Source organism: Aspergillus pseudonomiae (assembly GCF_009193645.1).
Source record: "Aspergillus pseudonomiae strain CBS 119388 unplaced genomic scaffold BDV37scaffold_76, whole genome shotgun sequence".
NCBI lineage: Eukaryota > Fungi > Ascomycota > Eurotiomycetes > Eurotiales > Aspergillaceae > Aspergillus > Aspergillus pseudonomiae.
The window spans coordinates 79,807-92,898 of NW_022476068.1; the positions used below are offsets into that span (position 1 = coordinate 79,807).

The following is a 13,092-nucleotide window of genomic DNA, read 5'->3' on the forward strand; positions in this document are numbered from 1 at the left end:
ATCCTAGCGGCTTTTATTAGTGCAAAGTATGCCCACTAGAATCGAACGAACTCTTACTGCTCTCTGAGTGCTTGACTCTCTGTAAAGAGGGCAGAGACTTGGGTATTGAATCTCCTATCACACGGTCAACACCCAGTGACAGTTTAGTTTCGGATAGTCGTATACTCACAGCTTGTACAGATCTAGACGGCCATCATAATCTTCTTCGGGCGCCGATTTCTGTACGTACGAGTGATATGCTGCCAAGTATTCCTCACCAAATCGGTTACAGACAGGCCGCCACTGGCCAAACTCATCTAAAAGGACATCAACATGTCAGCTTGAACATTATGTATGTGTTAGTCAAGTGGTACAACATACATTCATTATGTGCGTAGAAGGAACAGGCATCAAACACGAGAGACTCGCCGGTTTGTACATCAATTCCAGAGTTTCCATACCAAAGATCTCCATGGACAAGTGACGGCTTTACAGACCGACCATCTGATTCAAGCGGACGCAGTAGACGCGGTATGACCTTGTCAAAGAGGATTGGAATTAGGTAATCTAGTTCTGGGTCTGGCCCCTTTGCCTTGATTTCCAGATCAAGGGCCATCCTCATATTCTTCGCGAAGAAAACCTCCCAGCTGTCTTCCCACTCATTAATTTGCGGTAAATTACCACTGTATGTAGTCACATGGAAACCAAACTGCCCCGTCGGTGACGTACTGCTCTGATGAAGAGCCGCGAGGCGCGCTGTAAATTTCTGCGGATCTGGCATCTCATGTGTCATCTCTCGATACTCACATAAAAAGAAATGAATGTCTGGTGTATCCTTGTATGTCCCCCATGCTATCGGTATCGGTGCAAAGTCTGGAAGCAGGGTATATATGGCCTTCATTGATTCGAATTCCCCATGGACCATATTCTTGCCTCGTTCTTCTGGCACAATCTTGATAAAGAATGATGCTGGCGTTCCATCGGCTAATTCGACATTAATGCGGCCAGTGTGGCCCCAGAAGCTGCTTCTATGGCTCTGGGAGGATACAACATGGCATCCTTTTGGTAGGTCTTATTAACGTCAGTATTATGTATATCTCGCGACTGTATTAAACTCACGCGCCACGACGTTCGAGTCAACTGTAGTGTCCCAGTCAAAATTAGAAGCATTGTCACTAGTATCTCCCATTACTTAGGTAATGACGTTGTGCTTTAGCTGAATATGATATAAAGAAAGTTCCGCAATGTTTATGATAAGCAGGCCAACATGTGTTAGGTATTGAGGAAGAGATTGCTACAGCTCACAATGGAAGTGGAGAGGACAACGCTGGTTCCTGTTACTGTAACATAGTGAAGTAACGAACAAAGACGTTGCAAATCTCGGCTGGTGGGGTACAAGCCAGGGTCCTTAATTCTTGTGCCCCGCAGTAGCGACTTCCAAGATACGATGCTGCATTCCCTCCACATATTTGACCTCAACACCTGCATCCTCCAATATACTTCTCCCGATGTTCTCGGCGATGAATACCCCTGGTTCCTTGATTCCCACATACACAACCCTGATTCGACTCGCAAGTCTCAGAATCCTTTCTGTGCAGGTTCTATTACCGCTTAACCTCTTGCTACATGGCTCCATGGTCGTATAAAGAATGGTGTTCTTCGGCAACACCGTACCCAACTCCTCTTCCGTCACCTTGTACCGTTCAGCGATCTTGATCAGGCAGCATTGCTCCGCGTGTGTGTTGCCAGGATCTCCGGGTCTGTCTCCTGGAAGTTCCATTGAATAGCCGGTTGATAAAATTTCGTTTCGATCCGCATCGACTAACACTGCGCCCACGCAAAACTTCGTAGGCGCGGGAGGGGACAGACGGGCCTTTTCCAGGGCATATTCCATATACGCTTTATGGTCTCTAGTTGCGATGTTTGGATGACAGGTTGCGGATGTCATTGTCTTGTCAAGGGCAGTAAAGTGAAGTATTTGCGAAGTATCAATGATTTCTAACAGGATGGTGTGGACATTATCAAGGAGAATCACCCTGGTCAGGGGCAATGTACCACCTTAGGCTTGGGATAATCACGGGACCGTGCTACGTACCCTCGCATGTCTATTGTCACTATCTCAAGGAAGGTGATACTTGATTCATAATTATATGACTACACTCTTTAGTAGGGACAATGTCGCACTTGATATTGGTATCACAACATATCAGGCTATCCATCATGGATGCTCCCTGCCCCAGACCGGGTGGGTCGGGATAGTCGCTCAGTTTAACTCTCCATTGCACAATAATTGTCTGATTTGAGTTAAGATGAAATTGGTCGATATTACTTTGGAGAAAAGACACATCTGATCCTTTTTCCAACGCTTTCTATGAGCCAATATAATAGCAGGCGCCACATCGTGTTTTCTATTATTGCTACTACCCTCAATACAGACGCATCTCAGCCCTATGTACGGAACCAGATAAGATACGATTTCCGGAAGCTCCGGACACTAAAATCTAGACCGGAAAGAATTTTGCTCGCGCAATATGTATTAGGCCACGTAAGTCTCACCTTGATAGGTCTACCCCTCGAGTAGTATCACCGGTTCAACCCAACATTCGAGTATAGAATCATAAAGTAAACCTTGTCGTTTCATGAGTTCCGACCAATAACCACTAGGCAAAGACAGTTCGGTGACCGGTCCGTCTGTGGAGACCTTTTAAACCTCGACTAGAAAGTAGGAACCAAAGCATCAGTTTCATTATGTTTCACTGTCTTATCGCTCACGTGGGGGTGGCTGCCCTTGATCCCCAGATGCCGAGTAAGGGACGTGCGTGGAGAGCAAAATATTCTAATCTCAGCCGCAGAATTATTTGTTCCAGATATTGTGAAATTTCTTTCCGACCGTGCAGCGGTTCTTTTCACAACAAATTTCGAGATCTCCACGTGTACCAGGGGGACCGTCAAAGGCCAAGAGACACCGGTCGTATTTTTCCCTGCCACTAACGAGAAGGATCCTATGGGAAGATACGAGGAACAGCCATCGACATCACACCACAGGACACTATCCCCTCTCCTGTCCAAGGGGGAGATTCTCATTCCCTGATTGACCCACGGTCTGAAGTGCGACCCTCTACTTTGTGGGCCACCAGAAATCTTTAATGAACGGAGCTTTGATTCTAGCTTCACTGGAGGGACTCGTTTAAGTACTTTGGTTTATTCACCGATTCCCTTCGTCATTGCTTGCTCCGATCGCACTCTAGCTGGAACATATCACTGCGCTTGTTGACAGTGGTTTGGTGGTATTATCGACTTAAGGCTCTTATTGACTGCATTGGGACACAGCCAGTTGTCTAATTTGATTGATTTTCTTATCTCTTGTATTATTGTCCAGCTGTCGCGTGCCCTAAACAATTTACCTCCCTTACTTGACTGCCCCAACCAGCTTATCATCAATCTGTACAACCAGATCTCGACCACCAGTCGATCGCAACTAGTTGAACCCCTTGCGCCCCTCCCAATGCAACTGTACTTTTGCCCATAGTACGGAGTAACTGACAATGTTTTTAAAAACGCTATTTTCTTCGCGCCCGCGCAATTACACTTTGCTTCAGCCCGTGCACCACAGCCCTACGGAATTCGCGATGCAAACGTCCAAAGCAGACAAGGTCGTCACCACGGCCGCCGATGGCGACGTCGCAGCAGGCAATCTGGATGCGGACTCGAGAAGGCTGGCCGAGATGGGCTACACCCAGGACATGCAACGGAACTTCTCCGTGATATCTTTGCTGGGCGTGGCCTTCTCGCTAGCCAACTCGTGGTTCGGGATCTCCGCCTCGCTGATCACCGGTATAAAATCAGGTGGAACCGTATTGACCATCTATGGAATTCCCTGGATCGCCTTCGTCTCGACCTGCGTCGCCGTCACGCTGTCCGAGCTAGCCTCGGCCATGCCCAACGCCGGCGGACAATACTTCTGGGCCAGCGAGCTCGCCCCCAAAAGATACGCCGCATTCGCCTCCTACCTCACCGGATGGCTCGCCTGGGCGGGCGCCATCTTCACCTGCGCCAGTGTGGCCTTAAGCCTAGGCTCCGCCGGCGTCGGCATGTGGCAGCTATCCCATCCAGACTTGTACACCTCCCCCAGAAAAAACCCCCGCCCAAACACTCATCTAACCAAAACCACAGCGTCCCCAAGCCCTGGCACTCCGTGGTCGCCTACGAAGTCATCAACCTCTTCTCCTTCCTCTTCAACTGCGTCGGCAAAGCCCTCCCCACCGTAGCCACCGCAACGCTGTACATCTCACTCATCTCCTTCGCCGTGATCCTCATCACCGTGCCAGCCGCCGCACCCACGCACGCCAACGCCCACTTCGTCTTCGCCAACTTCGTCAACTCGACCGGCTGGCCCTCCGACAGCCTCGCCTTCCTCGTCGGCCTTATCAACCCCAACTGGGTCTTCGCCTGTCTCGACTCCGCCACCCACCTGGCCGAAGAAGTCTCGCACCCCGAACGCTCCATCCCCATCGCCATCCTCTCCACCGTCGCCATCGGCTTCACCACCTCCTGGTTCTACTGCATCGCCATGTTCTTCAGCGTCCACGACCTCGCCCCAATCCTCTCCTCGCCCACCGGCGTCCCCATCCTCGCCCTCTTCCACCAAGCCCTGCAAAGCAAACCCGGCGCCATCGCCCTCGAATCCCTAATCCTGATCACAGGCATCGGCTGCCAGATCGCCTGCCACACATGGCAGTCCCGTCTCTGCTGGTCCTTCGCCCGCGACAACGGCCTCCCCTTCTCCCGCTTCCTGGCCAAGATCCACCCCGTTCTCGACGTGCCCCTCAACGCCCACGCCGTCAGCTGCACCATCGTCGCCCTCCTAGGCCTCCTGTACATCGGCTCCTCGACCGCCTTCAATAGCATGGTCTCGGCGTGCATTGTACTGCTCTACTCCAGCTATGTCGTGCCCGTCATCGCCCTGCTCTACAAGGGAAGGCGGAATATTCCCCATGGTCCCTTTTGGTTGGGGAAGCTCGGCTGCTTCTGTAATTGGGTCGTCCTCGCTTGGACGGCGTTTTGTTTGGTCGTTTATTCGTTTCCGAGTGTTTATCCCGTTACCCCTGCGAGTGAGTTCCTTTCTTTTTTCTTTTTCTTTTGGGGTTTGTGTTGGGTTGGGGGGTGGAATGTGCTAACGAGGATACAGATATGAATTATGTTTGTGTGGTGTATGCCGTTGTAGGGGCCATTGTTGCGGTGGATTGGGTAATGAGAGGGAAGAGGAGGTTTGGGGGTCAGCACCAGGAGGTGGAGGAGCATTATACTGATTAATGGATTGTATTCTGCTTTTACTTGTTTGATTCTAAGGTAGATCGTTGCATGCATGGTGTTGTATTAGATATTAAGGATCGGGTTTCATATTCACAGAATAGAAGCGTATAATACATAATCCTCGACTCCAGGATGTGATTTCACATGGTGCGCGTGTCGAATATCTCCCCCCTTGTATGTTTCTATTTTGGGGCCGTATATACTATTCGAGTATGTCTGGTTCTTGCACTCGTCGAGGGGATTGAAGAAACATGCCTGGAGTAACAAGTTTAGATGTACTCCCAGGCAGCGGCGGGTCCCTTGTAAGGCGCAGCAACGGCCGAGAATCCGAGGCAGTCCCGGACGTTGCCGGTGGGGACGGTGGCGTTGTTGGAGGCAGCGAAGACCTGCCACTTGGGGTTACCGGGCACGATGGTGCTGTTGGTCGTGGGGCAGGCCATGAAGCCGTTCTTGTAGGTCCAGCTGCCTAGGGTGCCGTTCTTGCCGGGCTTGTAGGCGAAGCCCTCAGTCGAGGAGCCCGGGGGAAAGTAGCCGGAGTGAGGGGCGGTGAAAGAGAGAGCGCCCTTGGGGTCGACATAGATGCTCTGGCCGCCGGGGACAGCGACGTCCTGGGTTCTGGGTCAGTGGTTGTGGGCTGATGCAACGTGAGGAAGAACCTACAAGGTACTTGTCGCCCAGGAGAGCAGTCTCCTTGCCCGGGGGGCAGGCGCCCAGCTTCTCGACGGGCTCAGGGCAGTAGGTGGAGGCCTTGCCGCCGAGGTAGAAGTGGGAGCTGGCGGCGTTCAGGGTAAGGAAGTGGATGGGAGAGCCCGAACGAGTGGCGACGACGCCGAAGGCATTGGGGTCATTCTGAGCTTTGGGGGCAGGGACGGAGGGAAAAGCAGAGACTGCGGCAACAAGGGCGGAGATGGCGAGGAACTTCATGGTGAATGAATGGGATTGTCTTTGTTTATATCCGACGTGGGTGGTCCTTAAAGATAGATGTTATAAATTTAGGAGATGATGGCTTGGGACGGGGTCGCAGGGAATTATTTATACGGGACTTTGGGATCTAGAAAATTCGGTCTTTCGTTATCATGCTAGGGTCACATTTTGCAAGCGATAATATTCGCATGTGGCCAGCATCTATGTGAGACAGTACCCACATCGGACTGGAATTTGCCGTCAGAAACTGCGCTTAACAGCAATGATCGGCCCGATCGGCACGTCTGAGGGATACCGGCTGGCCCTGTGGGTAATCTCCGGCGGATTATCACTGGCCACGACTCAGGGTCTTGACCGTTTCCCGGTGCGACTAGCGCGTGGCTGATTGCGAAGGAAGAAGGGCTCTTGTGGAGGCATCTGTGGCTCCCCCATTGCCGATGATCTCATGTTTCATGGCTGTGTAGCCTGCTCTATATTTATCGATACTACTGGGACTAGGACTCTGGGCCGCTGTGGCCGCTGTGGCAGCTTGCAAATACTCTGCTTGTTAATATGCAGTGGCCAACTTTAAACCTAGGAAAAAGCTCTTTCGCTACTACTCCCAGGATCTGTAATATAGATCCATCTAAAAGGCTGTGCTTCGCCAGCATGGTATTGATGCCAACAATGATTAATGATCGACATATAGGTCTTGAGGTAGATCAAAGTCAGTGCTGTTGCTCTATGTGCCCAACATACCTACGAAGGAAACTGTGGCAGACATGGCGCAACCGGTGGTAGTAATTTGGTATCCGGCAATGCGTGACGACAAATAATGGGGAGAGTACAGTACAGATTTATAACTTAGACGGATAATGTTGTCGCTCATGCCTACCGGAAAGTTTGAATGGGATTATCCTCGGACATCGCTTTGAGGCTCACCAGCGATCAAATTCGTGTTAAGTTATGCGTCGCATGGGGAGGTTTTAATAGCAAAGGGTTGACAAAGTACAGCTGAAGTAGCTTTGCATCCCCGTATAGGACAGCTAACCTGCGAGTTACATTTTATCTCTAAAGCCTGACTAGACCTAGATCTTGTCTCACCAAGATAGTATATTCCTTTTTGAAGTAACTATATACTGAGAAACCCCGTTAGTTGCAAGGCGAATTCCTGGCTACTATCCTTGCACCTAATGGGGTTTCTCAGTATATCCTCCAAGTCGAATGCAGCTGCAACCGCTACTGGGAAATAGGTGTGGCCGGTCCTCTGGATTGAACCAAAGCACGGACATTGTCGAGAAGCACACCTAGCGACTCTTCCTGAGGGCCGAAATCAAACTCAGTAGACTCTAGTTCTGCAAAGAGTGCTGACGGAAGAGAGCCCATATTGGCACATATGCCGCTCAGTATGCCATTGAAATCTATCCTCTCGGTCTCATCAAAGAGAGCGAGAGGCGGTGCGAGTCTGATAGTCTCCAGAACCGTTCGGATATATGATGACACCACCGGAATCTTAAACGTGGGATTCACCCAAGCCTTCCCATACGCGAGGGAGGCATGGGCCTTCGTAAAGTTGTCTTTGGTTTGGACCAGTGATTCGATAGTCTTCTGGCATGCTTGGGAGATGCGGTTTAGCTGTTCCTTCTTCGGAAGGAGTTTTTCACGAGCTGATTTCAAGTCATTTATACGGGCGCTAAGATTGGTAATTGCTTGTCTCCGAAGGTCGATGTTCCTCTTCAGGTCATTGAGTAATGCTTCGATTCCCTTCTGCTCCCCCTCTAGACGAAGTACCTTGGCGTCGTCTTCTCTATCGACCGGTACAAGCCAACTGATCAGCTTGTAATCTTCCAATATCTTGTCTCGAGCTCTTATTCTCTGCCAACAGTTAACACCCCCGTATGTGCGCAGTTGAGATTGATTCTCCGACTCACACTTTCTGGGTCTTTCTTTTCAAGCTCTAATCTGTACATCTGCAATGTTTTCGATTCTGCTTCATCCATTGCTTTTCCCTTCTCCTCCAACTCCTTGTGCATCTTGTTGATTTGCTCTGTGAGTGTAGAAAGCAAAAATTTGTCGGCAGCAGTCGCTCTGACAGTAACGGACGCTACCTGGCTAGTGTACTCGGTGCACTGGACTGGGATGTCAGAGAACGGCATTCATAGAACGGACAACGATACCGACCTTCTCGTGCAAAAGACGTATGTCGGTGTCCCACTTTTCAACACTCTGGAGTGCCTTTTGGAAGAGGTCATAAACGCGTTTCGCCGTCTCTAGGAACTCCGGGCCGAGCTTGTAAGTCTCTGTGTCCACTGGTTCTGGACGGAATTGGCTACTGAGCTCATGGAGTGCGCGATAGGCTTCAATTGTGACATGTACAGACTCCTTCCTTGCTTGTTCGAGGGTACCTTCTGCATCAGCTAGACTGTCAACATTGTTGATCACCTCGGTAAGCCGGGGGTATATCGAGTCGATCTGTTCCAGGGTGTTCACTGGCTCGTACGTGTCGAACTCCATTGTGTATCGTGGGGGGGAGGTTCTTTTCTTTTCTTTTCTTTTCCCTTTTTCGGCACGTTATCAAGCAGCAATATACTGCAGAAAGAGGGGGGAGAGTACCAGATGAATGGAACCGAGGAAGGAAACTATTAACGAATATATAGGCCGCTATCTGTTACGTTGCTGCGTGACTGACGAGGACCCATATAGTAGTAAGTACTCCACTGATGGCTAAGATTTTTCATACCGGCTGGTGAACTTCACGCTGTAAAGCTACCCACTGTAGCATGAGGGGTAACATAGTACTCTGTACAAGAAAATGTTGATCCTCTGCGGTTCCACTCAATGATCTGCATGTCCAGCTCGCCCCGCTGTGACAATGTGATAATTCTTATGATTGCCCCATGCCCGACAGCTCCCCGAACGGGGTGTTTTGTGAGGCATTTTCCACGACACCCAGTTTTGAATATCCTCAAACAACGGTTCAGGTACTCTGATGCCATGAGAGTTGAAGAGCCTCACAATCGCTCATGTTACAAAAACCGGCAGAGAGTAGATACACCAGCTTGGCACACGCCCTATCTCAGTAAACGGAGTAATCCGGGTGCATATGGATCCACCTTTCGCTCGGCTCTTTTTTTTCAGCTGAGGGTCACTCAAACTCTGTTCTATAGTATGGTGCATGGTTGCGTTGGCACCACCTCGCTGCACCTGGATGCCTGAAGTGGAGAAAAAGAGCCAGAAAGTAAACGAATCTGCCTACCGCCCTATCTATTCTATTGGTGTTTAATCAACCCCCTCGTGTTTTGTCCCCTTCCACACCCCCACCACCAACAACTCTACATAGTAGCCCGGGACCGCTTGATAGCGAGCTGAACGATCGACGAGATGCAGATGCTTCGGAGTATGGTGTTTTCATTTGTTGGGAAAATGTAATCTTCAGCCAGCCATACGGCTACGGGTCGTTGATCGTGGTGGGTAGACATCATTGGATGCAAGAACCACCATGTCAACAATGTAACGGTACCAGAGAGAAGATTGGTGGAGCCCAATTGCTATAATCGAACAGTAGGCTATCTAACAGAATTCCGTGATCGGGGGATTTATTTAACTCACATTTAAAAAGGAGAGCAAGGAATCTTCTTCGCCTTGTTGAAAACAATCGCCTCGACAATTGCCCCTTCTTTGAACGAATCTCATCCATAAAGGCGTATCTACAATCCCAAGCTACTTATACCTCGCACCGCTAAATAGCCATGACTGTTACGCCTAGCACTTCCATTACTGCGGGTCAGCTCGTCTACGCTGCGGCGAAGCCTGGTACAGCACGCGACTACATCAATGGTCAGTGATCGACCCCCCGAAATTGGAGAAAGGAAAAATGAAAATAAAAGAGAGTCCACGATCAGGCCTGACCGCAGTTGGAACAGATGTCAAGCTGAAAGCCTGGGTCGACCATAACTGGGCAGGCATGCTCAGTGCAGCGCCTGTCTGTCTTGAGCTTCTAGGCTCGTGCTGCCTGGTAGCCTCAAGCGAGATTGCGCGGACCACCACAATCAAGCCTCCGGTAGGAGGATTTAAATATCTTAAAGGGTAGGTCTTGTAATACACGAGATGAATGGAACATGCTTTGTTGACAAGTTCTTATTTTTTAAAAATAGGTATTCGCATCTCACCGCACATTTGGTCGAGGTGTCCAACCAAGGCCGCTTGGCTTTCATGACGGCGCGTAATAGCATGACCAAAATCCGTGTAAATTCTAGGGAAGCGATTTCAACGGTGAGAGGAGATGATAATCCAGAATCCCGGCTGTTGACGAGACCTAACTCGGCGTAGATCAAGAAAATCACGTCGTATCTGCTAAATGAGCCCTTCGAACCCGACACGACAGAGATAATGTTAGATACGTTGAAGACACTTGCCTCCAGCTGCGTCGAGGACTCTGTAGCGATGGAAAAGGAGTTTGCCATGTGGCTGAATTATATCATGGAGTTGCATGAAGCCTGCCAGGACAAGGAGAGCGCAGATGCAGCGTTGTTTCAGAATATACTCAGCAAAGAAAAGGCAAACGCCATATACAAAGAAGAGAAGGACAAGCTTGTCAAACAGCAGACCGAAAGAGTACAGGCACAGGAGAAGAAGGTGAAGGATGCGTTAGACTCGTACAATCGTACCTTGGACGAATTCCCCACCAAGTATGTCACGCCGTTACGAGCAGATATGCCTAGTGACGCTAATAATATCGCAGAGACGACCTGATGAAACAGCAACTTATCATGATGGGTGCAGAACTTACAGCTAGCGTTGTGAAGATTGCAGCGACTGCAGCAGCTGCATATGCATCGCCAGCGTCTGCACTGGGGCTCGGCGCCGAAACAGTCAAAGACGTTATTTCAGCGAACAAGGAATCAGGTACCAAGCCAGCCTCAGCCACAGCGGACGAGAAAAGTAGCGAGAAAAGTGGGCAGACGCAGAAAAAGTCTCCAGCGAAAACTGACCCAGCATTTGTGCGATGCCCATTAGTCCTCCAGTGCCTAGAGGCCTTTAATGAGCTCCTCGAGAAGAAAATCGACTGGAGTTTAATAACTGGTGCTAGTGGGGAACGCAAAGAAGAGAAGGCCCCGGAAAACGGGGGGGAGAAGAAAGAGACAACGGAGGGGAAGACGGAGAAGACCCAAGGAAAGGAAACCAAGAAACCAAGTATGAACCTGGAGCAGGTAAAGCTGCTGTTGCAACGCACGGACACAGATATCGAGAAGGCCCGGGATGAGCGTACTTCTACCGGAAAGAAGTTGCGGGTCATTCTCAGCAACGCCTTGAAAGTAAGAGGGCCCCTCCTACCCGGTATTGATGTCTTTGGTGCTAATTTTAACTCTCTAGGTCGCAACTGAGCTTGACGCTGAACGTAAAAAGTCTCGAGATGTCAATTGGACGGCACTTGATGATGACTCCCCTGAAGTGAAGAAATGGAGGGAGACCGTTGCCGACCTGCTTTCCAAGGCCCAGAAACTGCATGCGAAATCGATGGCCTCAAACCAGCAGGCTGTGAGCCGCCCGCCATTACTGTTTAAGATCCCGGACAACTCGGCAAAGGAAATCGAGGCAAGAAAAGACCTCTGCCAGCAGACTATTGATAGTGCCCGAGTGAAACTTCAGATCTCTCTGGATGCTCTCACTGCCCAACAGGAGACGGCCCACAAGATGACTCAAGAATGCCTCAAGCTCCAGAATGAACTAGCCTCGATTCGGCAGGAAATCGCATCCCTTAATACACAGAAAACAACATTGGTAAGAAGCCAGATCAGCTTGTTCGGATGGCGGACTCTAACCCAGTTCTAGGAAGAGGTCCGAAGGGTGTTGCGTAACTGCATTGCCTTCTTGATCCAACTTAAGGACCAGGTCACAAGGTTGACGATCTTCTTCAGCACCGTCGCCACCCTAATAGACTCGGCAAACAAAAGCCATGTGCAGCCCTTTACGAAGTTGATAGGATCCGCGTCAGAAGCGCTCGCCAAACAGAAACTGCTCAGCCGACAACGTATCAACGTAAGAAACTTGGCAGTTGAAAAAGGAAACCTGTTGCACCGAGCTAACAATCAACAGGTGATCTTCCAATATGCAATGGAAGTTGGCGCTAGCTTTTCTCTGTACGAGGACATCTCCGACATGTATATCCAGGTCGATTCCAATCACATTTTGAATGGGCTCAAACTGGTCGACGAGATGGGCCAACTGAGTAGTAGCCCCGGCCATGTAGAAGAGAAAAAGAAGGAGCTCAGCAATTATTCGGCGTCTGCACAGGTTGGAATAAATGAAATTATTCAAAGGGTTGGTGATACCTCTGCACTTGCTCCCTGACTCCCGCATGTAGCTTGGACTTCATCAAGGCTAACCTGTTGGCCTTCCACACGCTAGAAAACGGACACAATCACAGAAACGTCCCAAAAACGTGTTGAGGAGTTGAGACGGCTACTCTCTGACTCAGAAAATCTTCCGATGGAAACACCTGTTGACCGCAAGATGATTAAAGAGGCTGTCGCGGAGAGCACCAACGATATCCGACAGCGAATGGAAGATGATATGAGTCCAGTAAGGCAATTGACTTTGGAGCCCGAGCTTCGGGATGCAAATGCCAAGAACTTGGTAAGATTCCTGATTCGATCATGTTTCCTTCCAGGCGGCGGACTGTGAAATGACCCCCAAAGGCTGTATTCGCGGCTAACTCCATACCTAAATCACTAGGCAAGAGCGGCCGAGATAGTGTCACAGGGACAGCCAGAGGAAGAACAAGAGGACTCTCTTGTGGGCGCTAGCAGGAGTGACGTAGAAGATTGGTAGACTATGAGGATTGGGCAGTAGCGGGACAACGGGTACAGAATACACACTGCTGGTGCCTCTGTCACT

General features: G+C 50.0%; 6 protein-coding genes across 6 annotated transcripts; 2 read left to right on the forward strand and 4 right to left on the reverse strand.

The window, feature by feature from the left end:
- Positions 1 to 53: 53 nt before the first annotated feature.
- On the reverse strand, positions 54 to 1,281 carry BDV37DRAFT_296786 (Fructosamine/Ketosamine-3-kinase; the record flags this gene model as incomplete). Its single annotated transcript, XM_032090189.1, has 4 exons — positions 1,099 to 1,281; positions 361 to 1,050; positions 170 to 296; positions 54 to 114 (listed from the first exon to the last, which is right to left on the reverse strand). The coding sequence occupies exons 1-4, from the start codon at positions 1,166 to 1,168 to the stop codon at positions 54 to 56; spliced, it is 948 nt and encodes a 315-aa protein (XP_031937914.1). The 5' UTR covers positions 1,169 to 1,281.
- On the reverse strand, positions 982 to 2,306 carry BDV37DRAFT_257273 (putative DRAP deaminase). The gene has a single exon (XM_032082923.1). It carries the CDS (start codon positions 1,925 to 1,927, stop codon positions 1,388 to 1,390), a length of 540 nt encoding a protein of 179 aa, XP_031937915.1. The 5' UTR covers positions 1,928 to 2,306; the 3' UTR covers positions 982 to 1,387.
- A 941-nt stretch (positions 2,307 to 3,247) lies between these two features.
- On the forward strand, positions 3,248 to 5,427 carry BDV37DRAFT_200340 (amino acid/polyamine transporter I). The gene is made up of 3 exons (XM_032079836.1): positions 3,248 to 4,096; positions 4,153 to 5,090; positions 5,168 to 5,427. The coding sequence occupies exons 1-3, from the start codon at positions 3,525 to 3,527 to the stop codon at positions 5,290 to 5,292; spliced, it is 1,635 nt and encodes a 544-aa protein (XP_031937916.1). The 5' UTR covers positions 3,248 to 3,524; the 3' UTR covers positions 5,293 to 5,427.
- Positions 5,368 to 6,345, reverse strand: BDV37DRAFT_199975 (putative IgE-binding protein). The gene is made up of 2 exons (XM_032079832.1): positions 5,953 to 6,345; positions 5,368 to 5,900 (listed from the first exon to the last, which is right to left on the reverse strand). Exons 1-2 carry the CDS (start codon positions 6,214 to 6,216, stop codon positions 5,562 to 5,564), a joined length of 603 nt encoding a protein of 200 aa, XP_031937917.1. The 5' UTR covers positions 6,217 to 6,345; the 3' UTR covers positions 5,368 to 5,561.
- Positions 6,346 to 7,215: 870 nt separating this feature from the next.
- BDV37DRAFT_200528 (uncharacterized protein) lies at positions 7,216 to 8,898 on the reverse strand. The gene is made up of 4 exons (XM_032079840.1): positions 8,809 to 8,898; positions 8,377 to 8,753; positions 8,127 to 8,324; positions 7,216 to 8,070 (listed from the first exon to the last, which is right to left on the reverse strand). Exons 2-4 carry the CDS (start codon positions 8,707 to 8,709, stop codon positions 7,435 to 7,437), a joined length of 1,167 nt encoding a protein of 388 aa, XP_031937918.1. The 5' UTR covers positions 8,710 to 8,753; positions 8,809 to 8,898; the 3' UTR covers positions 7,216 to 7,434.
- A 1,046-nt stretch (positions 8,899 to 9,944) lies between these two features.
- Positions 9,945 to 13,026, forward strand: BDV37DRAFT_286474 (uncharacterized protein; the record flags this gene model as incomplete). The annotated part of the gene is made up of 10 exons (XM_032087925.1): positions 9,945 to 10,032; positions 10,119 to 10,281; positions 10,350 to 10,467; positions 10,525 to 10,883; positions 10,937 to 11,510; positions 11,569 to 11,976; positions 12,028 to 12,234; positions 12,292 to 12,489; positions 12,604 to 12,831; positions 12,931 to 13,026. The coding sequence occupies 10 exons, from the start codon at positions 9,945 to 9,947 to the stop codon at positions 13,024 to 13,026; spliced, it is 2,439 nt and encodes an 812-aa protein (XP_031937919.1).
- Between the last annotated feature and the right edge of the window lie 66 nt (positions 13,027 to 13,092).